The sequence below is a fragment of the Channa argus genome, chromosome 14 (genome assembly GCF_033026475.1).
Source record: "Channa argus isolate prfri chromosome 14, Channa argus male v1.0, whole genome shotgun sequence".
NCBI classification, from domain to species: Eukaryota; Metazoa; Chordata; class Actinopteri; order Anabantiformes; family Channidae; genus Channa; species Channa argus.
In genome coordinates, this window is record NC_090210.1 from 22,702,896 (window position 1) to 22,729,856 (window position 26,961).

Here is a 26,961-nt window from a genome sequence, read left to right on the forward strand (position 1 = left end):
GCAGCAGCGCCCTCTACTGTCTGTAAGAGAAAACTGGGGGGAAAAAGAAAAGCTTACAGCACCTGGTATTCCCAGGCGGTCTCCCATCCAAGTACTAACCAGGCCCGACCCTGCTTAGCTTCCGAGATCGGACGAGATCGGGCGTGTTCAGGGTGGTATGGCCGTAAGCCACAGCTCCCCGCACAAACACACATTTTATACAAGCACATCATCATCAGCATCCCATCCAACTGGCTCAGTTTCAGCCATAGACCACCTGGGTGCTCGCCTGAGGAGCTACCGGCTGGAGGGTGGCTAAAGAGGAGGCGGAAATACTTAGTAACTGCTCCTCCTGATCTGCTGTGATCCGTTGTTAGAAAGAGCAGAGCAGCAACCAGCTGAGAGCAGACTAGGACTGTGGAAGCACTTTGCTGCTGGGGGCCGCCTCTCCAAGACGCCGCTGTTTATTTGATGCCCCCCGTGCTTCATTTGCTCACATCGAGAGCGATGTGACACCTGACAAGAGCCAGAGATCGTCGACCACCTCCTTCTCAAAAGGCCTGTTTGCCAAAACTCTCATGGTTTACGGCCATACCACCCTGAACACGCCCGATCTCGTCCGATCTCGGAAGCTAAGCAGGGTCGGGCCTGGTTAGTACTTGGATGGGAGACCGCCTGGGAATACCAGGTGCTGTAAGCTTTTTCCTCAGCAACAATCCAAAACCTCAAAATATGCACTTTGTTATCATCACAGGTGAAGCATCCAACCCTCACAATGTGACAAAGGGACTTTTCTTTTTGACAAATGACTGAAACAAAGAATCCCTTCTCCAATTTGCTTCAGACCAATTTTGATCTGATCCAGGACACGAGAACTTGGTGGTGCCGGTGACTTTTTCCTTTCTCTGCTAAAATCCTCCGGCACAATAACGTTGTCAAACCGCTAAACTCAGCTCGTCTCCCCACGAACTCTAGTAAGTCCTACCTTTGTTTTAGACTCCATTTCCCATAAGTCAGTATTAAGTACTAGTATGTGTGTCCTCCCTCATAGACTGGAGATCAGCGCCACCTAGCGAGTCTGAGGGCAACCACATCACCATCCTGCTTTGCCAACAACATTCTTTAATAAACTTGGTTAAAACTGAGAAGTTGTGTCAAGCACCTTATTGCGTCCAACCCTAAAAACTAACCCGTTACAATTTGACACTAAAATGTCCTTATATCTGCTAACAACTTAATATGTGTTACATTTCTAAAAAATGAATAAATGTTTTTGTGCTTAGAAACGCTGAGATCCTGCAGGAGGCTGTTCTAAACGCTTAACACCAGCCTTGTCATAAACTGTGTGGCCACCAGGAGGCGAAAGAGCTGCACTGAAACCTGATCACTGTGGGGAAACACAGTGTGGTGTTAAATGTTTTCACCGTGTTTGTCTGCAGAAGTGTCCTCATTCCCTGAAAAGGTTTTTAAACCACCAACTGCTTTTACATGTAGCCCAGGCAAAAAAATAATAATAAACCAAAGTAATAACTAGGTAATGCTTAATCCGCGGGAACAGACGCAGCCTTTTGCAGTTTCTCTCCTTCTTGGGGGATTGGTTTTAATTTATTCTTTTTTGTATTTTTTAGTTTTATTGAGTATCTAGTTTGTCGTGAAAAGATGGTCTGAGGGGGCCACAAATGCCCTGCAGGGATGTTGTGACATCTCTGGACCCCCTCCAGTTTGCTTATCCCCCTCAGCTGGGAGTGGAGGACGCCCTCATCCACTTACTACCCCGGATCTACACCAACCTGGACAAGCCTGGGGGTCTGTCAAGATCATGTTTTATGTTTTTTGACTTTTGGCGGTGGAAGCAATGTTCCCGCTAATCTGCGCGTGTGCGCAATTGCGCGCTGCTGACACTGTCTCCGCGCACAGAAAAACATCCAACCTGATTTGAAAATAAAAACACAACAATTTATTCTGTTATTTCGCAGTGATTCAGTGAGAGAGTGTCCGCTTCAGCCAATGATGCGATTCACGTACGTATTTCCTCAGTAACACCGTCACTGACCGGCTGTGACAGCGTCCTTATGAGCCGCACCGGTGGTTTAGCAAAGCGGAGTGAAGACACGCTAATGATGTTAAGTGCTGCTTATATTGACCCTTAATAATAATGGCAAAACGAACGGGAAGTTATTTACATTTTCATATATAGATATTGATCATTAAATACTGTCACAAGTTTATGATTCGTAGAAATTTCAGAGTACAAATACCTGGGTGTCCTGTCCACCTGGACAATAAACTGGACCGGTCAGTTAATGAAGCATCAATCTAAAGAAAAACACAGAGCAGCTGTATTTTCTAGGAGACTAATGTCCTTCAACATCTGCAGCACCTTGCTCTGGATGTTCTGAGTCTGTGGTAGCCAGCTCCATCTTCTATGCTGTGGTTTGGAGAATGTTGTCCAAACTCCTTTCAGTCCTGGACAATCCCTCCCACCCAGTCCACTGTGTGCTGGCTGCACAGAGCAGCACTTTCAGCCAGAGACTGATCACAGAACAACACAGGAGACATAAACTGTTCAACTCGTCCCCCTCTTGTAAACAGGAGGGGACTGAAAGGTCAAAATGGACAATTATTTATTATTTTATTTTAAGGTCAATTATTATCTATCGTATTTTGTTTTTAGTTGCATTTTAGTAGATTGTTCATTTGTCCATGTGTTTTTTCTCCTTGGTTTGGTTGAGGTGCTTTTCCTTTGTTTTTTACTTTTCCTGCAGAGAGCAGCTGTAACAAGACAACACAATTTCCATATGGGTTTAATAAAGTTATTTGAATAATGAATTTTGAAAAAAAAATAAGAATCCTGAGTTTAGAGTTAGAATTCTAAGGAAAAAGTCAAAATTCAAATAAATTGTCGTCCTTCATATGTTTCTCATAATTATCACCTTTGACAGTTTGTTGAACGAATCTGAACTAAAATTGCAAATTCAACAGGATCAAATCCAGTAGGTTTAAACATACATAGTTTTCTTTGTCAAGTACTTTTGTTTTTATTACTTTAACTTGAGTAAAGAAGTTCCAGTGATATCTGTATTGGAGTATTTGCTTTTTACACGAGTAATTCATTTTGTGTACTTCTACCCCGTCTGCCATCTTCATCTCAGCAACACTGCAGCTTTTATTAAATCGGACCCTCAGATTTCAGGTTTCAGTTGCTAATATGTTCACATAAATTTCCGGGATATAAAGGAACTGTTAGATTTATAGCAAATCATTAAAACCCATCTCACAGACCTCAATTGTGTCAAAGAAATTTCATTACCACCATAATTACACTTTTTAAGTACATATTTTATTTGTATGTCAATTTAAAAACTACAATACATGTAAATGTAAAGACCAACAAAATACAGTTTGCATCAAGAAGTTGCAAGTTTAGAGAAACTAAAAGCAGATGCAGTGATATTGACTCCCAGTCCCCACAGGTGTGACCCAGGGTTCTGTCCTGAGTCCCTTGTTTTTATCATTTACATACTATAAATATCAAATTCACTTTTACTGTTACAACAGTTTTGCAATTTCTCTTGACCCTTCCTCTCTCTCTCCCTCCCCTCAGGTTAAGAGTCTGGGTGTCGTCCTCGATAGCACACTCTCCTTTACTTCCCACATGAATAACAACACAGTCGGCCTACTTCCACCTTTGCAGCATCAACCGCCTCTGTCTCTCCCTCACACCTCTTACCGCTGCCATACTGGTTCACAGTCTGTCGCTTCCGGACTTGTCTACTGCAACTCCCTCCTTTTGGTCCCCTCTGATTTTAACCAACTGAAACTAAAATGGTCTTTGTCTAATTTAGTTTGCAGAACTTAACTGTGTCTCCATCCTCAAAACCAGCATAAAGTCCAGCATGTAGAGGCTGAGTGAATGTGGTCTGGACTCTGTGGAGGAGAGTCATGGTTTCAGAGACACTGTAGAAGGACAGAATACCTGCTCTGTGATCCAGGTACACTCCTATTCTGGAGGACTGAGGACATGAGACTGGAGTTTTAATATGGTTGAAACAAAATTTATAACTGTTTTGGAAACATGTAAGTACCCAAGATTTGTCATTTAATCCAAATACACATTCATGGCCTCTTCCTGCTCTGCTGATGTTCTTGTATGTTACTGCTACATCAACCCCTGTCCCTCTCCACTCCACCTCCCAGTAACTACGTCCAGTCAGACTCTCTCTGCTCAGGACCTGAAACCAATGAATGAATCTGTCTTTGTGACTAGAATAAGACTGTTTTTGACTCATGAATGTTACTTTTCTGTTTCCATCAGATAATAACAGATTTTCATTTGCTGTGTTTGGATCCAGTGTGAGTTCACATGAATATTTTAAGAATCCAGCTCTGGTCTTTGGTTCTGGTTGTGGCAGTAAAACATCCACTTCATCCACTAATGATGAGATGTTTGTCCATGTCTGTCTCAGAATGTCCTGTAGTTGATCTCTGAGCTCTGACACAGCTGCTGTCACATCCTCAAAGTATCTCAGAGGACGGATGTTGACACTGGATGTATCTGTAGATTCACTGAGTTGTGACAGTGAGGGGTAGTTGTGTAGAAACTGGTTGTGATCCTCTGTGCGTGAGAGCTGCTCCAGCTCAGCATCTTTCCTCTTCAGCTCATTGATCACCTGCTCCAGCTTCTCCTGAAGCTCTTTGACTCGACTCACTTCAGTTTCCTGCTGGGATCTGATCTTCTGCTTCACCTCAGACCTTCTTTTCTCAATGAGACGGATCAGCTCAGTGAAGATCTTCTCACTGTCCTCCAATGTTTTCTCAGCAGAGCGATTGAGAGCCTCCACCTCCTGTTGAAGCACCTTCAAATCTTTGTCTCTGTCCTGGATTCTCTGCTGGATTTGTTGTCGACTCCCCTCGAGTTCTCTCTGCCTCTCAGTCCTTTCTGCTGCAGCTGAGACTGTGTCGTGGCCTTTATGTTCATCCACAGAGCAGAGATAACAGATACACTGCTGATCAGTACGGCAGAACATCTTCATCACCTCATCATGACGAGGGCAGATGTTCTCCTGCAGGTTCTTGGAGGGCTCCACCAGCTTGTGTTTTTTTAACTGTGCTACATCATAATGAGGCTGCAGGTGTTTCTCACAGTAAGAGACCAGACACATCAAACAGGACTTAACAGCTTTCAGTTTTGTCCCAGTACAGAAATCACAGGCCACATCTTCAGGTCCAGCATAGCAGTGATCAGCAGGAGCAACTGGAACCTCATGTTTCTTCAGCTCTTCCATTAATTCAGCCAACATGGTGTTTTTTACCAGAGCAGGTCTCGGTGTGAAGGTCTGTCTACACTGAGGACAGCTGTGGAGTTTCTTTCCATCTTCTTCATCCCAGTGGGTTTTAATACAGTTCAGACAGTAACTGTGTCCACAGGGAATAGTCACTGGATCCTTCAGTTCCTCTAAACAGATTGAACAGGAGAATTTTTCTTGGTCCAGTTGGTTTCCTTGCTTTGCCATTTTCCCCCGATTGTGATTGTTGAATAGTTTCACTTTTGTCCGAAGAACAACAAGCTCTGTGCCCTGAAGGAAAACTGATCTTTGCTCTTGTTCCCATGATGCAGTCAATAGGTTTTACCAGCTCAGTCATGTACCTCCATGTTGTTTACACACATCCTTACACTGACAGATCTGTGAAGGAGGAAGGAACAAAAATAAATCTGTTAATAGGGAGGAGCTCACTGTGTTTGAAAGCAGCAGCAATAGGGATGAATTTTCAGACTTTATAGAACAAAAATTTCAGACTGAAAACTGGTTCAGTTATATTTTCAGAATAGTTTCAAAAAATCAATGACAAAATCTGATAATTTCTACTCATGCAGTAGAAGAGAAACATTACAATAGAAATTTTATTACACATTTATATCACAGAGTAGATAAAAATTTTACCTAGAGAAAAAACATATCATGAGCAGTGAAGTCATCTGCCGCTGCAGAAGTCACAGGTAAAAAACTACACAAACCCAAACTATTATTAGAACAATAAATTAGATGTTAAAATACCACCATGATTGACAGGTGATGTGTGTTGTCTCTGGTTTAAACATCAGTGTAAACCTTCCAAAAAACTAACTAGAATATACAATTTAACACATTAGATTTTTACATCACTTGTTCCATCAATTGATTTTACTGAACTCAGCAGTGGATCCAAGACCTAAAAGACAAAGTCCAGCATAGAGAGGCTGAGTGAATGTGGTCTGGACTCTGTGGAGGCGAGTCTGGTTTCAGAGACAGTGTAGAAGGACAGAATACCTGCTCCGTGATCCAGCTACACTCCTACACTCCTGTTCCTGCTGCTCTGCTTATTGAACCACCAGGTCCCATTGGCCCTATTTAAAAAACCTTAATAATAAACAGTAATAGAAACAATAGTAGAATTATCACCTGACAGTTTCAACCTAAGAACTGAGAAATTATAACCTCGTGAACGTAGACTTCATGGCAGAACTACTGTATTGGATTGTATTAAACTGCACATGGTCATAATGTTGAGCTTTATCAGTGTAAGATGCTACACGGATGTAATGAGCATCTTTACCATTTGGTGGCACTTTGGTTCCATTATGCATTTACTATTTTTTACAGCTAATTATTAGCAGTAAGAATTTCCATTAGTTCATAAAGATTGGGCCAAAAGAAAGAGACTCTTCAGTTTTACATCAAGGCAGGTGGTGTAGAGAGAGAGTTTATCACTCATATCAGTATCTCCCAGGTTCAACCTGAGTGTGATCTGATCAGAAGTTCTTTAGTTTCTGCTTGGAGAAGTGTGAGGATAATTTACTGCTATAAATGTAGGAGTTTTGTGTCCATGTGCATTTACATGTCCCAGGAGTGTCACACTTTGATGTGTATTTAATGTTTTGCGGACCCAGAAAGAGAGACGGAACCAGGCGGTTAGGAAGGCGTGAATGTTTATTTAGGGGAAGGTATAGTGGATTGGGTCGGGGGAAAAGGGGAGCGCTGCCAGGAGGCGATGTCCGGAGAACGGAGAGGCTGGTCCGAGGAGCTTGATGCCTTGTGCGGGGGGGGGCGATTGGGGGGCGAGTCACAGGTGGAGGTTGAATGGTGACCGCGGGAGAAGGAGCCGTGGAGACGAGGAGCCAAGGGGATCGCTGAACACAGCAGGGCGGCCGGAGGATCTGAGGGCAGGGAGACAAAGAGCAGGTTAGCTGTTTCTAACTAACGGGTTTTTACCAGGAGCCTAATGTACACGAGTACCAAGGAGGTTACTGCGACGATTTGGCAACTTGTGGCGTGGAGGAGACCGGTATATGAACTGCTGTCATTACGATGAGTGATTGCTTACAGGTGTGGCCGCCGCTGCAGTCCAGGTGCTCTGGGAGAAAGAAAACAAACAGGGAGAGTGAGAGAGAGAGAGAGCAGGAGGGAAGGGGAGGATAGAAGGGCGGATGCTGTGACAAGGAGAGTTTTTGTTCATGTTGAGAAGGTTAAATGTTAGAGATAAATTTGTCTCTGCAGCTTTGTGCGAGCTATATTTAAAAAAGGCAGTAAAATAAGAGTCAGAGTGGTCTTTTTTCATCTACATAATATTTTATGCACATTCAGCAAGTTCAAATGTTCCACTGTCTCTACTGGAGTTTGTAGTGTTACAGGATGAAAACTGCCTCAGTTATCGTCTCATACAACTTTCATATTTTCTCCACCAACTTTGAACAAGATCCTGGAAATAATTGATCGATTCTTGGAGAAATAATAGTTTATTATAGTAGTTTATTATGTAAAGCTTTACTTTGTTCAGACATTAAAGCAGTTTGTTAATAACTTATGTTCAGTGATTTCATGCAGATTCACTTCATAAACACACCCAGTTTGTTCAACGATGTCAAAATAATCAAAGATCTACTTATTAATTATGATTATACAATAATTTCTTCAAAATAAAGATGCTATTTTTGCACAATGTCTTGATTGAAATGCTTTTTACAACTGTCATTCTATCCTTTAAAACAACAGCAACTTTTGATCCATGTGACTAAGCAGATCTAAATGTCAGTTTTAAACCACATGTGTCTAAATCGTTTGTCAATGAGCTGAAGTTTCCATCTGCTGTGTGCTCTTGGTCTGTTTGACCTGTGAACAGAGGATGTTTAAGTAAAATATGAACATTACACAAGGATTAAACAAACCTCATCATGAGCAGTGATATCCTCAGTGGCTCCACAGAAACAGGAAATAAACGAAAAACTAAGAAACTAAAAGAACAAATATACTAAATGAAAAACTTGTGATGTTTGATTGGCTGATCTCTGTGGTGTCTCTCTCATTTCCACAAACTGTCTTTTAATGACGACGACATGATGGAAGTTTACACAACTCAGCAGTGGATCCACAGTCAAAAAGGAAAAGTCCAGCATGTAGAGGCTGAGTGAATGTGGTCTGGACTCTGTGGAGGAGAGTCATGGTTTCACAGACACTGTAGAAGGACAGAATACCTGCTCTGTGATCCAGGTACACTCCTATTCTGGAGGACTGAGGACCTGAGACTGGAATTTTAATTTTGTTGAACCAAAATTCTAATTTTTTTTGGAAGCACGTTAGTGGCCAAGATTTGTCATTGTTACCAAAATCACATCCTTCACCGTTCACACTTCTGCTGATGTTCTTGTATGTGACTGCTACATCAACTGCTGTCCCTCTCCACTCCACCTCCCAGTAACAACGTCCAGTCAGACTCTCTCTGCTCAGGACCTGACAGAAAAATGTGAATCTGTCTTTGTGACTAGAATAAGATTGTTTTTGACTCACTACTGTTACTTTTCTGTTTCCCTCAGATAATAACAGATAATCATTTGCTGTGTTTGGATCCAGTGTGATTTCACGTGAATATTTTAAGAATCCAGCTCTGGTCTTTGGTTCTGGTTGTGGATCTAACAGTAAAACATCCACTTGAGTCACTAATGATGAGATGTTTGTCCATGTCTGTCTCAGAATGTCCTGTAGTTGATCTCTGAGCTCTGACACAGCTGCTGTCACATCCTCAAAGTATCTCAGAGGACGGATGTTGATGCTGGATGTATGTGTAGATTCACTGAGTTGTGACAGTGAGGGGTAGTTGTGTAGAAACTGGTTGTGATCCTCTGTGTGTGAGAGCTGCTCCAGCTCAGCATCTTTCCTCTTCAGCTCAGTGATCTCCTGCTCCAGCTTCTCCTGAAGCTCTTTGACTTGACTCACTTCAGTTTCCTGCTGGGATCTGATCTGCTGCTTCACCTCAGAGCTTCTTTTCTCAATGAGACGGATCAGCTCAGTGAAGATCTTCTCACTGTCCTCCGCTGTTTTCTCAGCAGAGCGATTGAGAGCCTCCACCTCCTGTTGAAGAACCTTCACATCTTTCTCTCTGTCCTGGATTCTCTGCTGGATTTGTTGTCGACTCCCCTCGAGCTCTCTCTGCCTCTCAGTCCTTTCTGCTGCAGCTGAGACTGTGTCGTGGCCTTTATGTTCATCCACAGAGCAGAGATAACAGATACACTGCTGATCAGTACGGCAGAACATCTTCATCACCTCATTGTGACCAGAGCAGATGTTCTCCTGGAGGTTCTTGGAGGGCTCCACCAGCTTGTGTTTTTTAAAAGCAGGAGATTCATAATGAGGCTGCAGGTGTTTCTCACAGTAAGAGACCAAACACATCAAACAGGACTTAACAGCTTTGAGTTTTCTCTCTGTAAAAAAATCACAGGACACATCTTCAGGTCCAGCATAGCAGTGATCAGCAGGAGCAGCTTGGAGTCGAGTCTTCTTCAGCTGCTCCACTAAACCTGCTAACATGGTGCTTTTCACCAGGACAGGTCTCTGTGTGAAGGTCTGTCTACACTGAGGACAGCTGTGAAATTTCTTCTCATTCTCTTCATCCCAGAAACTTCTAATACAGTTCAGACAGTAACTGTGTCCACAGGGAATAGTCACTGGATCCTTCAGTAGATCCAGACAGATAGAACAAGAAAATGCTTCCTTATCCAGCTGAACTCCTTTCTGCGCCATTTCCCCTTCAGTGATAATGAATGTTTCAGTTTCTCTTTCTTAGAACTGAGAGTTTGAGCTCTGATCTAAACAACATGTGTTTCTGCAGAGAATAGAGCCTTTCAGTTCCTGCACTTCCTGGTTACACCCATCTTCAAAGTGTAGATCTAAAGGGGAGGGAACAAGGAAATAAAGTGCAGCTCAGTGTGTGTGAGAGCAGAAAAGGAGGAGTTGCACTGTTCATCCATCAAGTCATTAAAGCATTCGAGCAATTTTAAAATAACATGTTTCAATACAAAGATGTTACTGAAAGATATTTTCACATCAGTTAATTTTAAAAGTCAATTCACACAAAAGCTTCCTGTAGTTCATTGTTGTGTGAGTCTTTTGATATTTAAGTTTTTTCAGCTCATACTTATGGATCAGTTGGTGGCCTCCTATTTTCCACAGGTTGCAAACAGCACAATTTTTCTTCAATCCTGTTCTTGTTATTTTTTTCCTAAATCTTAAATTATTTAATTTAGTAGCTAAACATTGAAGATTGTAGCTCTGTGTTCATTTAGTTTAACAAGAACAGCAACAATTGTGAGCAGCATAGTGCACAGTGAGAACTTCCTGAACCTTCTCAGCTGATTTCACCATTGTATGGCATGATAAGAGTTTACTTTACCTACGAGGAGGTAGAAAGTCTTTTAGGGGTTTTAGCCAGCCCCCCAGTTCCAGGCAATGCAGGAGGAAACTGAATTTAGCTTATTGCTGTACAGGTGCCGTGGCAAAAATGACAATATCTCGTCTTAGCCAAACCAACTTTATTTATAAAGCAGTTTAAAAACGGCAAAAAGTGAGCAACGTGCTTAACAATTTAAAATGGTAAAGCCAAAATAAATACATATAAAGTAATAAAGGATAAAAAGAATAAAAATACAATAAAGTAGTACAGTCACCTACTCATACTGGGTCCAAAGCCAGGGACAAAAAGTGAGTTTTCAGCTTCGATTTAAAACTACACAGTGAGGAGGCCTGTCTAACTTGCAAAGGCAGTGCATACCACAAATTGGGGCCTGCAACAGCAAATGCTCTGTCTCCCCTGAGCTTCCGCCGAGTTCTCGGCACGTCCAGGAGCAGCTGGTCAGAAGACCTGAGCGACCTGGAGGGGGAGTGCACATATAGCAACTCAGAGAGATAGGGCGGATCAAGACCATTTAAGGACTTAAACAAATAAAAGAATTTTAAAATGAACTCTAAGATGGACAGGCAGCGATGCGAAAACCGGGGTGATGTGCTCTCTTCCATGTTCCAGTTAACAAACGTGCAGCTGCATTTTCTACCAGCTGAAGACGGGACAGGGACAAGTGAGAGACACCAAAATACAGAGAATTACAGTAATCCAGCCGAGTTGTGACAAAAGCATGAATCACTGTCTCAAAGTGCGTTTTTGACAAATATGGTTTAACTTTTGCCAATTGTCTTACATGAAAGAAGCTGGATTTCACCACTGCACTAACCTGCCCGTCAATGCTAAAACCACTGTCCCTCTTAACACCCTAATTAGTGACAGTAGGTTTAACAAATTGTGTCAAAGGGCCCAGGTCTTCAAGAGGGGGCTCACTTCTCGTGCTTGGACCAAAGACAATAACCTCTGTGTTTTTTTCATTAAAGTGGAGGAAATTAAGAGCCATCCAGGCTTGTAATTCCTCAAGAAACTCCATCAGTGAGCTTATGGAGTAGCCATCCTTCTTTCTCAGTGGCACATATATCTGGGTGTCATCTGCATAACAGTGGAAAGGACAGTTATGCCAAGGGGGAGCAGATAGAGGGGGAAAAAGCAGAGGCCCAAGAATTGAGCCCTGCGGAATCCCATATAACAGAGGAACAGAAGAGGACTGGACATTATCCATTTGTGTGACCTAAACCACTCCAGAGCAGTGGGATGCCTATCCATTGCTCGGAACGAGCAGCAGTAAGATCCAGTAGCACCAAGACCACACAGAGTCCCCAGCGTCTCTAGCTAAGAGGATGTCATTACAAACCCTCAGCAGTGCCAATTCTGTGCTGTGAAGCGATTTAAAGCCAGACTGGAAAACCTCAAGAATGCTGTTTTCTTCTAACAAGTCCTTCAGTTGGACATATACAATTTTCTCCAGAATTTCTGACAGAAAGGGAAGTTTAGAAATGGGCTTAAAATTGGACAACACACTGAGATCCAGGCCTGGTTTTTTAATCAGTGGCTGCACTGTAGCATGTTTGCAGTGTCTTGGGAAGACAACAAGAACAGAAGGCCCCAGAGTAGTGATAACCTCTTTAAAAAACTGTGGTGGAACCACATCAGTGGGGAAACCTGAGGGCTTCAGATGTCTAACAGTCTCATATAAAAAAGACAAAGTCACAGGCTCAAACTGGTGACAAGTTACAGGGCACAACACAGACACCGAAGGGTCAGAAGTAGGTCGTGATATGAGAGCCGTCACATTATTCACCTTATTTACAAAAAACTTAAAGTTTTCACGTGCTTCCAGGGAAGGTTCCTCACAAACAGTCCTCGGGGATTAATAACAACATCTATGGTGTTAAACAGAATACGAGGCTTGTGACGGTTTGACAGGATGATATTTGAAAACTGTTCCCTTTTTGCCTCTTTTACAACAGCCTGATAACGACCAGCAGTCCTTAAATATTTGGAATGAGACCTGCAGCTTGTCCTTCTTCCACTTTCGTTCAGCTTTTCAAGACTCGCTTCTGACAGCGCGAGTTGAATGATTCAGCCACGGCTCAGCTTTAACTTTAGGCTGCCTGGACTTTAACGAAGCCACGGCATCTAGTGCTGTTTGGCAGGTTGAATGAAACCAGGAGCTGAGCTCCTCTGCATCGGAACACATAGACTCAGGAGCGAGGCCGAGAACTGAGCGGCAGTGGAAGGGTTAATAATACGGATGCACTGAGGAGGAGCGCGAGGCTTAAAGGTGTTACAGGGCAGCGTAATGTCAAATAATACAGCCATATGATCAGAAAACACTGTATCACAAATCCTCAAGTTGGTAACAGACAGACCATAAGTTAAAACCAGGTCAAGAGTATGTCCATGCTTGTGCGTGGGTTTCGAAACGTGCTGAAGAAAATTAAGAGTCAATAAGACTTAAAAAGTCCTTGGACATTGTTTGTGCACATTAAAATCTCCAACGATAAGGACTTGATCATACTTAGGCATGATATCACCAAAAAAATTCAGAAAATTCATGAAGAAAGTCCTTATTGTATTTAGGTGGACGACGCACAGCACAGGTTGATAGCGACCCAGTTCAAACAAGTCAAGTTCAAAGCTGGAAAAAGAAGACGACAGAGATGGCTGGTTACATTTATATGTAGATTCATAAACTGTGGCCCCTCGACCCGACGTACGCGGGAAATTAAAATAATCACAATAGAGAGGCCGCAGGTTCTCCAGATTTACCGCGTGGTGCCTGGGACAAGAAGAACAGGGACGGTGGCGTTGGAACAGGTCCTCCGGACCAACGACAGGTACCAGCCAGGCATTGACAGGCTCCAATGAGTGCCAGGAGGGGAAAAGGCCATGAACCACTCCAAGCTCATCCAACGAGTCCACCGGAAAGCGCGCCAGACATGTCTTCAGCTCTACAGCAAATACACACTGGCGCCGTCTTGGAATCAGGCAACTCTGATTCTTAGACACCTCCAGTGTAATCGGTAAAGAAGCTTCAACATCCAGGACGTCTTTTAGGGTTTTATTATCTTGCAAGAGAGAAGTACATAAACAGAGTTTCAAGTCTCCATCCTATGCAGTTCTAAACCTCATACATCACACATTAGTTTTCTAACCTTCTGTTGCTGGGCAGAGCATTCTCCACCCTCAGGCTACTGCTCCCAGCCTTTTTTTCCTCGTGCTTCATTTATCAATTTAATCTTGACTGGGTATCTCAGGATACTCACACAACAGGTTACATTAAGGCTCACTGTGACGTCAGGGTGTTTTATCATGTGACCTACTCTATAATAAGGACAGCTTCACGCAATCTTAGTGGATTCACACAGGAAAGAATCAGTAGGTCATCCGATCCTAAACTTTTGTCAGGATCCCCAACTTCACTTCCTCTTTATGACTTTTATTTTGCAGCCACTTCCTCTTTCCTGGTCCCGTAGCATTGTTTCCGCTTTACTAATCACCGGTAATCAGTTTCACCTGCTCTCATCACTTTGCTTATTACGTCCTCAGTTCCCTCAGCAAACTGTCAGGTTGTCTGCTAATCACTGTGACTTTCCAGCCTCCATCACGTTCATCATTGCGATCCACGGCGAAGAGAATGTTTTCCATGTCCATGTTTGACTCACGCTCTCCCGCCGAAGGATGGCCCTCGCACCTCTGATTCTACTTTGGGCCCAACCGTCTCGCAAAATGCAGCTGTGCTGATGGTCATTGTGATTTTCATTCTGCGTCTCTGGACGGACCTTAAAATGGTGTCTTGACACTCTTGCCCAGGTTTTCCTCCACTTTCCTCTTTGGCAGTGAGCGGAGCACCAACTTCTATTACACACCTGACAGTGAAAGGTGTGTTAAAGGAGGACAGTGGCGAATTGTGGTTGACAGCTGCACTTCTGGGAGCAAATATCTGCCTCCATGTTCTTGCCACTTCAAACGATGTGTAGACTTTGTTACAGGAGTAAAACTCTTAGGATTTACATCGGTCAAACGTTGGGAGGGAACATTTTGCTGCCTTTACCGAACAAACCCATAATGAAAGATAATGTGAACATGACGTGAGAGGAAGTTTCTGCCAGAGGTTCTTCACACAGCTCCCCCGTCCACTCCTTGCTTTTAAACAGTCTGTCTACAGTGAAGCAGCAGCAGCAGCAGCGCCCTCTACTGTCTGTAAGAGAAAACTGGGGGGAAAAAGAAAAGCTTACAGCACCTGGTATTCCCAGGCGGTCTCCCATCCAAGTACTAACCAGGCCCGACCCTGCTTAGCTTCCGAGATCGGACGAGATCGGGCGTGTTCAGGGTGGTATGGCCGTAAGCCACAGCTCCGTCCACAAACACACATTTTATACAAGCACATCATCACCAGCATCCCATCCAACTGGCTCAGTTTCAGCCATAGACCACCTGGGTGCTCGCCTGAGGAGCTACCGGCTGGAGGGTGGCTAAAGAGGAGGCGGAAATACTTAGTAACTGCTCCTCCTGATCTGCTGTGATCCGTTGTTAGAAAGAGCAGAGCAGCAACCAGCTGAGAGCAGACTAGGACTGTGGAAGCACTTTGCTGCTGGGGGCCGCCTCTCCAAGACGCCGCTGTTTATTTGATGCCCCCCGTGCTTCATTTGCTCACATCGAGAGTGATGTGACACCTGACAAGAGCCAGAGATCGTCGACCACCTCCTTCTCAAAAGGCCTGTTTGCCAAAACTCTCGTGGTTTACGGCCATACCACCCTGAACACGCCCGATCTCGTCCGATCTCGGAAGCTAAGCAGGGTCGGGCCTGGTTAGTACTTGGATGGGAGACCGCCTGGGAATACCAGGTGCTGTAAGCTTTTTCCTCAGCAACAATCCAAAACCTCAAAATATGCACTTTGTTATCATCACAGGTGAAGCATCCAACCCTCACAATGTGACAAAGGGACTTTTCTTTTTGACAAATGACTGAAACAAAGAATCCCTTCTCCAATTTGCTTCAGACCAATTTTGATCTGATCCAGGACACGAGAACTTGGTGGTGCCGGTGACTTTTTCCTTTCTCTGCTAAAATCCTCCGGCACAATAACGTTGTCAAACCGCTAAACTCAGCCCGTCTCCCCACGAACTCTAGTAAGTCCTGCCTTTGTTTTAGACTCCATTTCCCATAAGTCAGTATTAAGTACTAGTATGTGTGTCCTCCCTCATAGACTGGAGATCAGAACATGTAGCAAAGGTAAAAAAATAATAAGACAAAGTAATAAATAACTAATGGTTAATCCGAGGGGGCCACAAATGCCCTGCAGGGATGTTGTGGCAGGGATGTTGTGACATCTCTGGACTCCCTCCAGTTTGCTTATCCCCCTCAGCTGGGAGTGGAGGACGCCCTCATCCACTTACTACCCCGGATCTACACCAACCTGGACAAGCCTGGGGGTCTGTCAGGATCATGTTCTTTGACTTTTGTGCCTTTAACACAATCAGCCTGTTCTGCTGGGGGAGAAATTAAACAACATGCTCGTTGACACCCCCATGGTTGCCTGGATGTTGGACTTCCTCCCTGACCGATCCCGGTACGTCCGCCTACAGAACTGTGCGTTTGACACTGTTACCTGCAGCACAGGTGCTCCCCAGGGACAGTCCTACCCCCCTTTCTCTTCATCGTGTAAACCTCTGACTTCAGGTACAAGTCAGAGTCCTGCCACCTTCAGAAGTTTTCTCATGACTCTGTGGTTGTTGGATGTATCCAGGGTGGAGATATCACAAAGTATCGATCAGTGATGGACAGTTTTGTTAACTGGTGTGAGAACAATCATGTCCAGCTCAACGTCAGTAAAACAAAGAAACTGATGGTGGACTATAGGAAGTCCTGGACTCCTGTCGACCCTCTCTTCATACGGGGAGAGGCGGTGGAAGCAATGTTCCCTCTAAGCTGCCCGCGTGCGCAATTGCGCGCTGCTGACACTGTTTCCGCGCACAGAAAAACATCCAACCTGATTTGAAAATAAAAAACACAACAATTTATTCTGTTATTTCGCAGTGATTCAGTGAGTGACTGTCCGCTTCAGCCAATGATGCGATTCACGTACGTATTTCCTCAGTAACACCGTCACTGACCGGCTGTGACAGCGTCCTTATGAGACGCACCGGTGGTTTAGCAAAGCGGAGTGAAGACACGCTAATGATGCTAAGTGCTGCTTATGTTGACCCTTAATAATAATGGCAAAACGAACGGGAAGTTATTTACATTTTCATATTTGGATATTGATCATTAAATACTGTCACAAGTTTATGATTCATAGAAATTTCAGAGTACAAATACCTGGGTGTCCACCTGGACAATAAACTGGACCGGTCAGTTAATGAAGCATCAATCTAAAGAAAAACACAGAGCAGCTGTATTTTCTAGGAGACTAATGTCCTTCAACATCTGCAGCACCTTGCTCTGGATGTTCTGAGTCTGTGGTAGCCAGCTCCATCTTCTATGCTGTGGTTTGCTGAGGCAGCAGTATGAGGGTGGCAGATGGTAACAGACTGAATATACTGATAAGGAGGTCTGGTTCTGTTCTGGGGGAGGATCTGGACCCTCTGCATGTTGTGGCTGAGAGGAGAATGTTGTCCAAACTCCTTTCAGTCCTGGACAATCCCTCCCACCCAGTCCACTGTGTGCTGGCTGTACAGAGCAGCACGTTCAGCCAGAGACTGATCATAGAACAACGCAGGAGACATAAACTGTTCAACTCGTCCCCCTCTTGTAAACAGGAGGGGACTGAAAGGTGAAAAGGACAATTATTTATTATTTTATTTTAAGGTCAATTATTATCTATCATATTTTGTTTTTAGTTGCATTTCAGTAGATTGTTCATTTGTCCATGTGGTTTTTCTCCTTGGTTTGGTTGAAGTGCTTTTCCTTTGTTTTTTTACTTTTCCTGCAGAGAGCAGCTGTAACAAGACAACACAATTTCCATATGGGTTTAATAAAGTTATTTGAATAATGAATTTTGAAAAAAAATTATAAGAATCCTGAGTTTAGAGTTAGAATTCTGAGGAAAAAGTCAAAATTCAAATAAATTGTCGTCCTTCATATGTTTCTCATAATTTTCACCTTTGACAGTTTGTTGAACGAATCTGAACTAAAATTGCAAATTCAACAGGATCAAATCCAGTAGGTTTAAACACACATAGTTTTTATTATTGGACTGAGTTTTAGTGCAGGTAGCTAATACTTTAACTTCAGTAAAGAAGTTGCAGTGATATCTGTATTGGAGTATTTGCTTTTTACACGAGTAATTCATTTTGTGTACTTCTACCCCGTCTGCCATCTTCATCTCAGCAACACTGCAGCTTTTACTAAATCCAGTTTTGTGACAACACAGAAAACAATTTACACTGAAAGTTTGATGAACGAATCAAGTGGCAGTAAAATTCTGACTGGATGCTGCTGGTACATAAATGTGGATTCAGAGGAAGAAATCAAGCTCAGGGGGAAAAGAGAGAAGAATTGTGCAGAGTAAAACTGACTTTTACTGAAGTATTTTTATCAGCACTGGTTACCTACAGGGTGCAGCAATGGCAAACAAAACTTTCTTTCCTTTCTCCATCTTCTGCTTCTCAGCTCTTCATGCTGAGACTGTGTTGCAGTGAAGCTGAAACTGAGAAGTTTAAACAAAGCCATTTAACATTAACATCAAGATGTGAAACACAGGTGGGGAGGGAGGACGAGTAAAAGCAAAGGAACAGTAAAAATAGAATCAAGAATGTCTGCACTTTATTTACCACTTCACTTCCAACAGGTTTACAGAACTAAACATAATGTGTTTACTGTATATCTTCACTTGTCAGACTAAAAACATAGAAACTAGAAACTAGTTTGGACAAACTTACTAAACTCCATCCCTGGTTAGTGGGATGAACGGACCCTCAGATTTCAGGTTTCGGTTGCTAATATTTTCACATAAATTTTCAGGATATAAAGGAACTGTTAGATTTAGAGCAAATCATTAAAACCCATCTCACAGACCTCAATTATGTCAAAGAAATTTCATTACCACCATAATTACACTTTTTAAGTACATATTTCATTTGTATGTCAATTTAAAAACTACAATACATGTAAATGTAAAGACCAACAAAATACAGTTTGCATCAAGAATTTGCCAGTTTAGAGAAACTAAAAGCAGATGCAGTGATATTGACTCCCAGTCCCCACAGGTGTGACCCAGGGTTCTGTCCTGAGTCCCTTGTTTTTATCATTTACATACTATAAATATCAAATTCACTTTTACTGTTACAACAGTTTTGCAATTTCTCTTGACCCTTCCTCTCTCTCTCCCTCCCCTCAGGTTAAGAGTCTGGATGTCATCCTCGATAGCACACTCTCCTTTACTTCCCACATGAATAACAACACAGTCGGCCTACTTCCACCTTTGCAGCATCAACCGCCTCTGTCTCTCCCTCACACTTCATACCGCTGCCATATTGGTTCACAGTCTGTCGCTTCCGTACTTGTCTACTGCAACTCCCTTCTTTTTGGTCCCCTCTGATTTTAACCAAGAGAAACTAAAATGGTCTTTGTCTAATTTAGTTTGCAGAACTTAACTGTGTCTCCATCCTCAAAACCAGCATAAAGTCCAGCATGTAGAGGCTGAGTGAATGTGGTCTGGACTCTGTGAAAGAGAGTCATGGTTTCAGAGACACTGTAGAAGGACAGAATACCTGCTCTGTGATCCAGGTACACTCCTATTCTGGAGGACTGAGGACCTGAGACTGGAGTTTTAATATTGTTGAAACAAAATTGTTTTGTTTTCCAATTATTTTGGAAACATCTTAGTGCCCAAGATTTGTCATTGTATCCAAATCCACATTCATCACCAAATCCTGATCTACTGATGTTCTTGTATGCGACTGCTATATCAACCCCTGTCCCTCTCCACTCCACCTCCCAGTAACAACGTCCAGTTAGACTCTCTCTGCTCAGGACCTGATACCAATGAATGAATCTGTCTTTGTGACTAGAATAAGACTGTTTTTGACTCATTACCGTTACTTTTCTGTTTCCCTCAGATAATAACAGATATTCATTTGCTGTGTTTGGATCCAGTGTGATTTCACATGAATATTTTAAGAATCCAGCTCTGGTCTTTGGTTCTGGTTCTGCTTGTGGCAGTAAAACATCCACTTGAGTCACTAATGATGAGATGTTTGTCCATGTCTGTCTCAGAATGTCCTGTAGTTGATCTCTGAGCTCTGACACAGCTGCTGTCACATCCTCAAAGTATCTCAGAGGACGGATGTCGACACTGGATGTATCTGTAGATTCACTGAGTTGTGACAGTGAGGGGTAGTTGTGTAGAAACTGGTTTTGATCCTCTGTGTGTGAGAGCTGCTCCAGCTCAGCATCTTTCCTCTTCAGCTCAGTGATCTCCTGCTCCAGCTTCTCCTGAAGCTCTTTGACTCGACTCACTTCAGTTTCCTGCTGGGATCTGATCTGCTGCTTCACCTCAGAGCTTCTTTTCTCCATGAGACAGATCAGCTCAGTGAAGATCTTCTCACTGTCCTCCACTGTTTTCTCAGCAGAGCGATTGAGAGCCTCCACCTCCTGTTGAAGCACCTTCACATCTTTCTCTATGTCCTGGATTCTCTGCTGGATTTGTTGTCGACTCCCCTCGAGTTCTCTCTGCCTCTCAGTCCTTTCTGCTGCAGCTGAGACTGTGTCGTGGCCTTTATGTTCATCCACAGAGCAGAGATAACAGATACACTGCTGATCAGTACGGCAGAACATCTTCATCACCTCATCGTGACGAGAGCAGATGTTCTCCTGGAGGTTCTTGGACGGCTCCACCAGCTTGTGTTTCTTTAACTGTGCTACATCATAATGAGGCTGCAGGTGTTTCTCACAGTAAGAGACCAGACACATCAAACAGGACTTAACAGCTTTCAGTTTTTTCCCAGTGCAGAAATCACAGGCCACATCTTCAAGTCCAGCATAGCAGTGATCAGCAGGAGCAACTGGAACCTCAGGTTTCTTCAGCTCTTTCACTAATTCAGCCAACATGGTGTTTTTCACGAGGACAGGTCTCGGTGTGAAGGTCTGTCTACACTGAGGACAGCTGTGGAGTTTCTTTCCATCTTCTTCATCCCAGTGGGTTTTAATACAGTTCAGACAGTAACTGTGTCCACAGGGAAGAGTCACTGGATCCTTCAGTTCCTCTAAACAGATCGAACAGGAGAATTTTTCTTGATCCAGTTGATTTCCTTGCTTTGCCATTTTCCCCCGACTGCGATTGTTGAATAGTTTCACTTTTGTTCGAAGAACAACAAGCTCTGTGCCCTGATAGAAAACTGATCTTTGCTCTTGTTCCCATGATGCAGTCAATAGGTTTTACCAGCTCTGGCATGTACCTCCATGTTGTTTACACACATCCTTACACTGACAGATCTGTGAAGGAGGAAGGAACAAAAATAAATCTGTTAAAAGGGAGGAGCTCACTGTGTTTGAAAGCAGCAGCAATAGGGATGAATTTTTTTATAGAACAAAAATTTCAGACTGAAAACTGGTTCAGTTATAGTTTCAGAATAGTTTCAAAAAATCAATGACAAAATCTGATGATTTCTACTCATGTGGTAGACGAGAAACATTACAATACAAATTTTATTACACATTTATATCACAGAGTAGATAAAATTTTCACCTAGAGAAAAAACATATCATGAGCGACTCATATTTCACTGCGCTGCATACAACAGTAATCCCAGTAAGAGATGAGTCAATGCAAATCAGCCTTCATACAATGTGGTCCGGAGTCTACTTAGCAAGTTCTTGTCACTTGATCATCTGTACTGATTCCTGCTGGGAAGCAAATGTTCAGATGTGGGTAGTTTTAGGGTTGGTGCCTAGCTAACACACTTCTTTGTGGAGCCAGAGACAGGATGTCTTACTAGATTATCAAATTTCCCTCACAATGAGCATGTGGTGGAGAGCAGCTGTTCTGAGGTTCTAAGCTTCTATTTTCTGGAGCTGACAAGGAGCACCTGAGCTGCAGGTAACTGCCTCATATACAGCTAAGTAAAGGAACTAAGTATATTTACTCAAGTTCTGGACTTGAATACAATTTCGAGGTACTTGTACTTTACTGGAGTATTTCCATTTGATGTTATTTAAGGTACTGATCATGATGTATTGTAATGGCTGAAGCAGCTGTCAGCACATAAAGACATTATATCAGCTCCACCTTTACCTGCTGTTGTTTCTGTGTATTAACACGTCTCTATAACACTTATATTCTTTTATTCATTACTAGAAATGGTACTTTGTGGAGCAGAGGATTAGAGTCGCTATAAATATGTTTTTGAATGTGACTTTTGTTTCAGAATTCTGGCTTTTTTCTCATAATTTACTTTGTTCTACTGAAGCTTTGAATCAATATGAAGCAAATGTGTTGACACAGTTAAAATGGCGACATCTGCTGGAAATCAGCAAGTCGTCTCATTAGAGCATAACTGTTGCAGTACCTCACGTACTTTGTTCATTTAGTCCCTGAACAACAGTGAGACACTCAGTGTTGTGTATTTTTTAGATCCTCATAGTGAATCAGAATCTGAACAGTGTGGAGGAAATGGAAACACTGGCCAAAATCTTCATGTGCTGCCTTTTACAAAACCGTTCATTAATTGGAGGATTTTCACAACATATTTTTTAGCCTTTTACACACAGTCTTTCCATTTTTGACATTGTAGAAGAATATATGGAGACATTAACAGGACACGTCAGTCACCTGATCTTGGTCTCAGTGTGTTTTATTGCTCTCAGCCTAAATGACACCGAACAAAGCTGAAAAAGCAAGAAGTGCAGCAACTGTAGAACAGGCCTGGAAGATGATCACCAGGAACGTGGACGTTCAGTGCAAAAGAAATCTGTGAACATACAGTCCATCATGGTTCATTCAAGTTTCTGTTCACTTGTCGAATTATTTGCTGTGAATAAAGAAGGATCACATGTGACAAAGGTGGAACTTCCTCAAACAGTGTAAAAGCTGAGTGGCTGCCACAGGTGAAAAACTAGTGAGACAGCAAAGAAAAGCAACAAGTTGCAGGCAGAAAGAATGTGATTAGAATGTGAACAGTCAGTGATCTGTACTGAAGCTAACATCATGTATGGACATACAGAGCTCAGACAGCAAGGACACAAACACAGGCAGGTTTACATTCTGACTGGATCATTGACAAAATGGGAACAGGTGTGTGAATGGGCCACAAGGTTCAAGTGACTGGGACAAGAGAGACCGGTCTGAGGACATCTGGTGAACAGGTGAGACAAGTTCATATAAATCAGGAGGTGGAAGAAGGTTTTTGTTGTGTTTCCTGCTGAACCACATTTTAGAAGAAAATGCTGCCGACTTTCTGTGAAGCACCACTTTGTTTTTTCACCCTCCCATTACTCATCTCTGGACTCCTCACATGTCTGTGGTGTCTCTTTGTAGGGGCCCAACCCTTAGGTTGAGAACCACTGGATACATGACTGTATGTGAAGTAGTTCAAATCAGCTCCTGCTTCACCAGAAAAATGCTGCTTAAACACTGATGAAACAATCCAATGTTGTTGTATGATGTCATAAATATGTCACGAGTACTTTTACTTTTGATACTAGTTTTCTTCTCAACCGTCTGTAGTTTTACTTGACTAGAATTTAAAATGCAGCAGTTGTTTCTGAATGTGTTGTTGCTTTTACATCATGAGTAAAGAATCTGAACACTTCTTCCACCACAGACTGTGCAGTTGTTGAGGCTTTAGAGACAAGAACACAAAGACAAGTAAAAACTTCACGGAGCATTTGAAGCTTCAAACAACACCAGTAAAGAATGGAAATCTCTGTGATATCACACTGTTTGTTCACAGCAGAAGATGCTTTATTCATTAAATCAAGTCTTGATAAAAATGCTTTTAACAAAAGGTGAACTTTCATCCTTTAACACAACAACAGCAACTTTTGATCCATGTGACTAAACAGATCTAAATGTCAGTTTTAAACCACATGTGTCTAAATCGTTTGTCAATGAGCTGAAGTTTCCATCTGCTGTGTTTTATAGACATTTTTGTACCAGAGTCGTCTTAAACCCACATCAATGCTCTTGGTCTGTTTGACCTGTGAACAGAGGATGTTTAAGCAAAATATGAACATTACACAAGGATTAAACAAACCTCATCATGAGCAGTGATATCCTCAGTGGCTCCACTGAAACAGGAAATAAACGAAAAACTAAGAAACTAAATATACAAATATACTGAATGAAAAACTTGTGATGTTTGATTGGCTGATCTCTGTGGTGTCTCTCTCATTTCAACAAACTGTCTTTGAATGACGACGACTTGATGGGAGTTTACAAAACTCGGCAGTGGATCCACAGTCAAAAAGGAAAAGTCCAGCATGTAGAGGCTGAGTGAATGTGGTCTGGACTCTGTGGAGGAGAGTCATGGTTTCAGAGACACTGTAGAAGGACAGAATACCTGCTCTGTGATCCAGGTACACTCCTATTCTGGAGGACTGAGGACCTGAGACTGGAATTTTAATTTTATTGAACCAAAATTCAAAACTGTTTTGGTAACAAATAAGTACCCAAGATTTGTCATTAAATCCAAATACACATTCATGGCCTCTTCCTGCTCTGCTGACATTCTTGTATGTGACTGCTACAATAACTCCTGTCCCTCTCCACTCCACCTCCCAGTAACAACGTCCAGTCAGACTCTCTCTGCTCAGGACCTGAAACCAGTAACCAGTGAATCTGTCTGTGTGACTAGAATAAGACTGTTTTTGACCCATTAATATTACTTTTCTGTTTCCCTCAGATAATAACAGATTTTCATTTGGTGTGTTTGGATCCAGTGTGATTTCACATGAATACTTTAAGAATCCAGCTCTGGTCTTTGGTTCTGGTTGTGGATCTAACAGTAAAACATCCACTTGAGTCACTAATGATGAGATGTTTTTCCATGTCTGTCTCAGAATGTCCTGCAGTTGATCTCTGAGCTCTGACACAGCTGCTGTCACATCCCAAAGTATCTCAGAGGACGGATGTTGATGCTGGATGTATGTGTAGATTCACTGAGTTTTGACAGTGAGGGGTAGTTGTGTAGAAAGTGGTTGTGATCCTCTGTGTGTGAGAGCTGCTCCAGCTCAGCATCTTTCCTCTTCAGCTCAGTGATCTCCTGCTCCAGCTTCTCCTGAAGCTCTTTGACTCGACTCACTTCAGATTCCTGCTGGGATCTGATCTTCTGCTTCACCTCAGACCTTCTTTTCTCAATGAGACAGATCAGCTCAGTGAAGATCTTCCCACTGTCCTCCACTGTTTTCTCAGCAGAGCGATTGAGAGCCTCCACCTTCTGTTGAAGCACCTTCACATCTTTCTCTCTGTCCTGGATTCTCTGCTGGATTTGTTGTCGACTCCCTTTGAGTTCTCTCTGCCTCTCAGTCCTTTCTGCTTCAGCTGAGACTGTGTCGTGGCCTTTATGTTCATCCACAGAGCAGAGATAACAGATAAACTGCTGATCAGTACAGCAGAACATTTTCATCACCTCATCATGATGAGAGCAGATGTTCTCCTGGAGGTTCTTGGAGGGCTCCACCAGCTTGTGCTTTTTAAAAGCAGGAGATTCATAATGAGGTTGCAGGTGTTTCTCACAGTAAGAGACCAAACAAACCAGACAGGACTTAACAGCTTTCAGTTTTCTCCCAGTACAGACATCACAGGCCACATCTTCAGGTCCAGCATAGCAGTGATCAGCAGGAGCAGCTTGGAGTCCAGTCTTCTTCAGCTCCTCCACTAAAACTGCTAACATGGTGTTTTTCAACAGGACAGGTCTCGGTGTGAAGGTCTTTCTACACTGAGGACAGCAGTGGAGTTTCTTCTGGTCCTCTTCATCCCAGAAACTATTAATACAGTTCAGACAGTAACTGTGTCCACAGGGAATAGTCACTGGAACCTTCAGTAGATCCAGACAGATCGAACAAGAAAATGCTTCCTCGTCCAGCTGAACTCCTTTCTGCGCCATTTCCCCTTCAGTGATAATGACTGTCAGTTTCTCGTTTTTTGAACTGAGAGTTTGAGCTCTGATCTAAACAACATGTGTTTCTGCAGAGAATGGAGCCTTTCAGTTCCTGCACTTCCTGGTTACACCCATCTTCAAAGTGTAGATCTAAAGGGGAGGGAACAAGGAAATAAAGTGCAGCTCAGTGTGTGTGAGAGCAGAAAAGGAGGAGTTGCACTGTTCATTCATCAAGTTATTAAAGCATTTGAGCAATTTTAAAATAATGTGACAGACACACACTGCAGAAAGATGCAAAAAATGTTATATTTGTTGTAGTTATGTTTATCTTAACTTGTCCAATTACAAAACTGAGACTATACACACAGAAGAAGACTCTATGCAACAACAGGTACATTACTGAAGCTAATGAGTAACAGGGATCAGCTTAGCAGGTAACTGGGTGATGAGTGTCACGGCAAAAACTGTAAGTTTAGGAGGCAAAAGGCAGCTCACAGTCTTGGTTATGGTGAGTTTAATCAGGAAGAAGGAGAAACATGCTCAGCAGAACAGAACTACACTCCATGTTGTGTAAGGTGTCTGTGAAGCAACTCTCCAACTCACCTGTCTACCAGGTACTACTCGAATCTGTCTCTGAACCTGATAACCTGTCTGACCCCCTGGCTTCAAAAGTCTTTCTGATTATCTGAACTCTGCTTCTCTGCTTGACTGACCTGGATTCTGGATTGTGTTTCTCTCTGGCCTGGTTCAGAACTCTGATTTCCTTATGGACTTTGTTTCTTGAATGTGGACTTTGACTTGTTTAACTGCTCTGTGTCGGCTAACTGGATCTGAACCTGAGTTTTGTGAACATAGCATCACAGCAATGTTAGGCTGTTCAAGCAGTAAATCAGAACAGCTAACCACATCACATGATGCTAACACAGCTTTCTCTGCTGCAACAGCTCTCAGACAGAGAGGGAGACCAGCTACAACTGGATCCAGCCTGATTAGAAACAAGGAACAGGCTGTTCTACACCCATGAGGTTGGGATAACAAAGAAGTCCTGCAACTGTCTCCTGGTCAACAACCAACTCAGATTAGGCAAAGCAAGTGCAGGGGCAACACTTTCTTTCTTCAGGAGTCTACATGGTTTCCTCATGTGCAAACAATAACATACTTTTTGTGACAGTTTTCCTCTGGAGTGATCACAGGACCCAGATATGTCACTTTATTCTGCAAACTGCAGT

The 26,961-nt window shown here is 42.8% G+C and overlaps 3 protein-coding genes, 4 non-coding genes and 1 pseudogene across 9 annotated transcripts; 2 read left to right on the plus strand and 6 right to left on the minus strand.

Annotated features, from left to right (window-relative positions):
• Positions 1–50: 50 nt before the first annotated feature.
• On the minus strand, positions 51–169 carry LOC137099017 (5S ribosomal RNA). Its single transcript, XR_010910694.1, has one exon. It is a non-coding gene; the product is annotated as a 5S ribosomal RNA (ribosomal RNA).
• Positions 170–560: 391 nt separating this feature from the next.
• Positions 561–679, plus strand: LOC137099080 (5S ribosomal RNA). Its single transcript, XR_010910719.1, has one exon. It is a non-coding gene; the product is annotated as a 5S ribosomal RNA (ribosomal RNA).
• Positions 680–3,581: 2,902 nt separating this feature from the next.
• LOC137098546 (tripartite motif-containing protein 16-like) lies at positions 3,582–5,497 on the minus strand. Its single transcript, XM_067474872.1, has one exon. The coding sequence runs from the start codon at positions 5,490–5,492 to the stop codon at positions 3,816–3,818; it is 1,677 nt and encodes a 558-aa protein (XP_067330973.1). The 5' UTR covers positions 5,493–5,497; the 3' UTR covers positions 3,582–3,815.
• Positions 5,498–7,053: 1,556 nt separating this feature from the next.
• On the minus strand, positions 7,054–10,055 carry LOC137098544 (tripartite motif-containing protein 16-like). Of its 3 annotated transcripts, none has more exons than XM_067474869.1 (3): positions 8,183–10,055; positions 7,254–7,371; positions 7,054–7,174 (listed from the first exon to the last, which is right to left on the minus strand). In XM_067474869.1, exon 1 carries the CDS (start codon positions 10,029–10,031, stop codon positions 8,337–8,339), a length of 1,695 nt encoding a protein of 564 aa, XP_067330970.1. In that variant the 5' UTR covers positions 10,032–10,055; the 3' UTR covers positions 7,054–7,174; positions 7,254–7,371; positions 8,183–8,336. The 3 variants fall into 3 exon arrangements, with proteins under 3 accessions (XP_067330970.1, XP_067330968.1, XP_067330969.1); XM_067474867.1 differs by having other exon boundaries at positions 7,059–7,174; positions 7,342–7,371; positions 8,183–10,034; XM_067474868.1 differs by lacking the exon at positions 7,254–7,371 and having other exon boundaries at positions 7,069–7,174; positions 8,183–10,034.
• A 4,865-nt stretch (positions 10,056–14,920) lies between these two features.
• On the minus strand, positions 14,921–15,039 carry LOC137099028 (5S ribosomal RNA). The gene has a single exon (XR_010910695.1). It is a non-coding gene; the product is annotated as a 5S ribosomal RNA (ribosomal RNA).
• Positions 15,040–15,430: 391 nt separating this feature from the next.
• LOC137099081 (5S ribosomal RNA) lies at positions 15,431–15,549 on the plus strand. Its single transcript, XR_010910720.1, has one exon. It is a non-coding gene; the product is annotated as a 5S ribosomal RNA (ribosomal RNA).
• Positions 15,550–18,441: 2,892 nt separating this feature from the next.
• On the minus strand, positions 18,442–21,492 carry LOC137098446 (tripartite motif-containing protein 16-like). Its single transcript, XM_067474681.1, has 2 exons — positions 21,382–21,492; positions 18,442–21,128 (listed from the first exon to the last, which is right to left on the minus strand). Exon 2 carries the CDS (start codon positions 20,955–20,957, stop codon positions 19,266–19,268), a length of 1,692 nt encoding a protein of 563 aa, XP_067330782.1. The 5' UTR covers positions 20,958–21,128; positions 21,382–21,492; the 3' UTR covers positions 18,442–19,265.
• Positions 21,493–23,560: 2,068 nt separating this feature from the next.
• Positions 23,561–26,242, minus strand: LOC137098444 (tripartite motif-containing protein 16-like; annotated as a pseudogene).
• Between the last annotated feature and the right edge of the window lie 719 nt (positions 26,243–26,961).

What these genes read in the sequence shown, in the direction of transcription:
- LOC137098546 (XM_067474872.1), bottom strand. Translation starts at nt 5,492, where the DNA reads ATGGCAAAGCAAGGAAACCAACTGGACCAAGAAAAATTCTCCTGTTCA.
- LOC137098544 (XM_067474869.1), bottom strand. Translation starts at nt 10,031, where the DNA reads ATGGCGCAGAAAGGAGTTCAGCTGGATAAGGAAGCATTTTCTTGTTCT.
- LOC137098446 (XM_067474681.1), bottom strand. Translation starts at nt 20,957, where the DNA reads ATGGCAAAGCAAGGAAATCAACTGGATCAAGAAAAATTCTCCTGTTCG.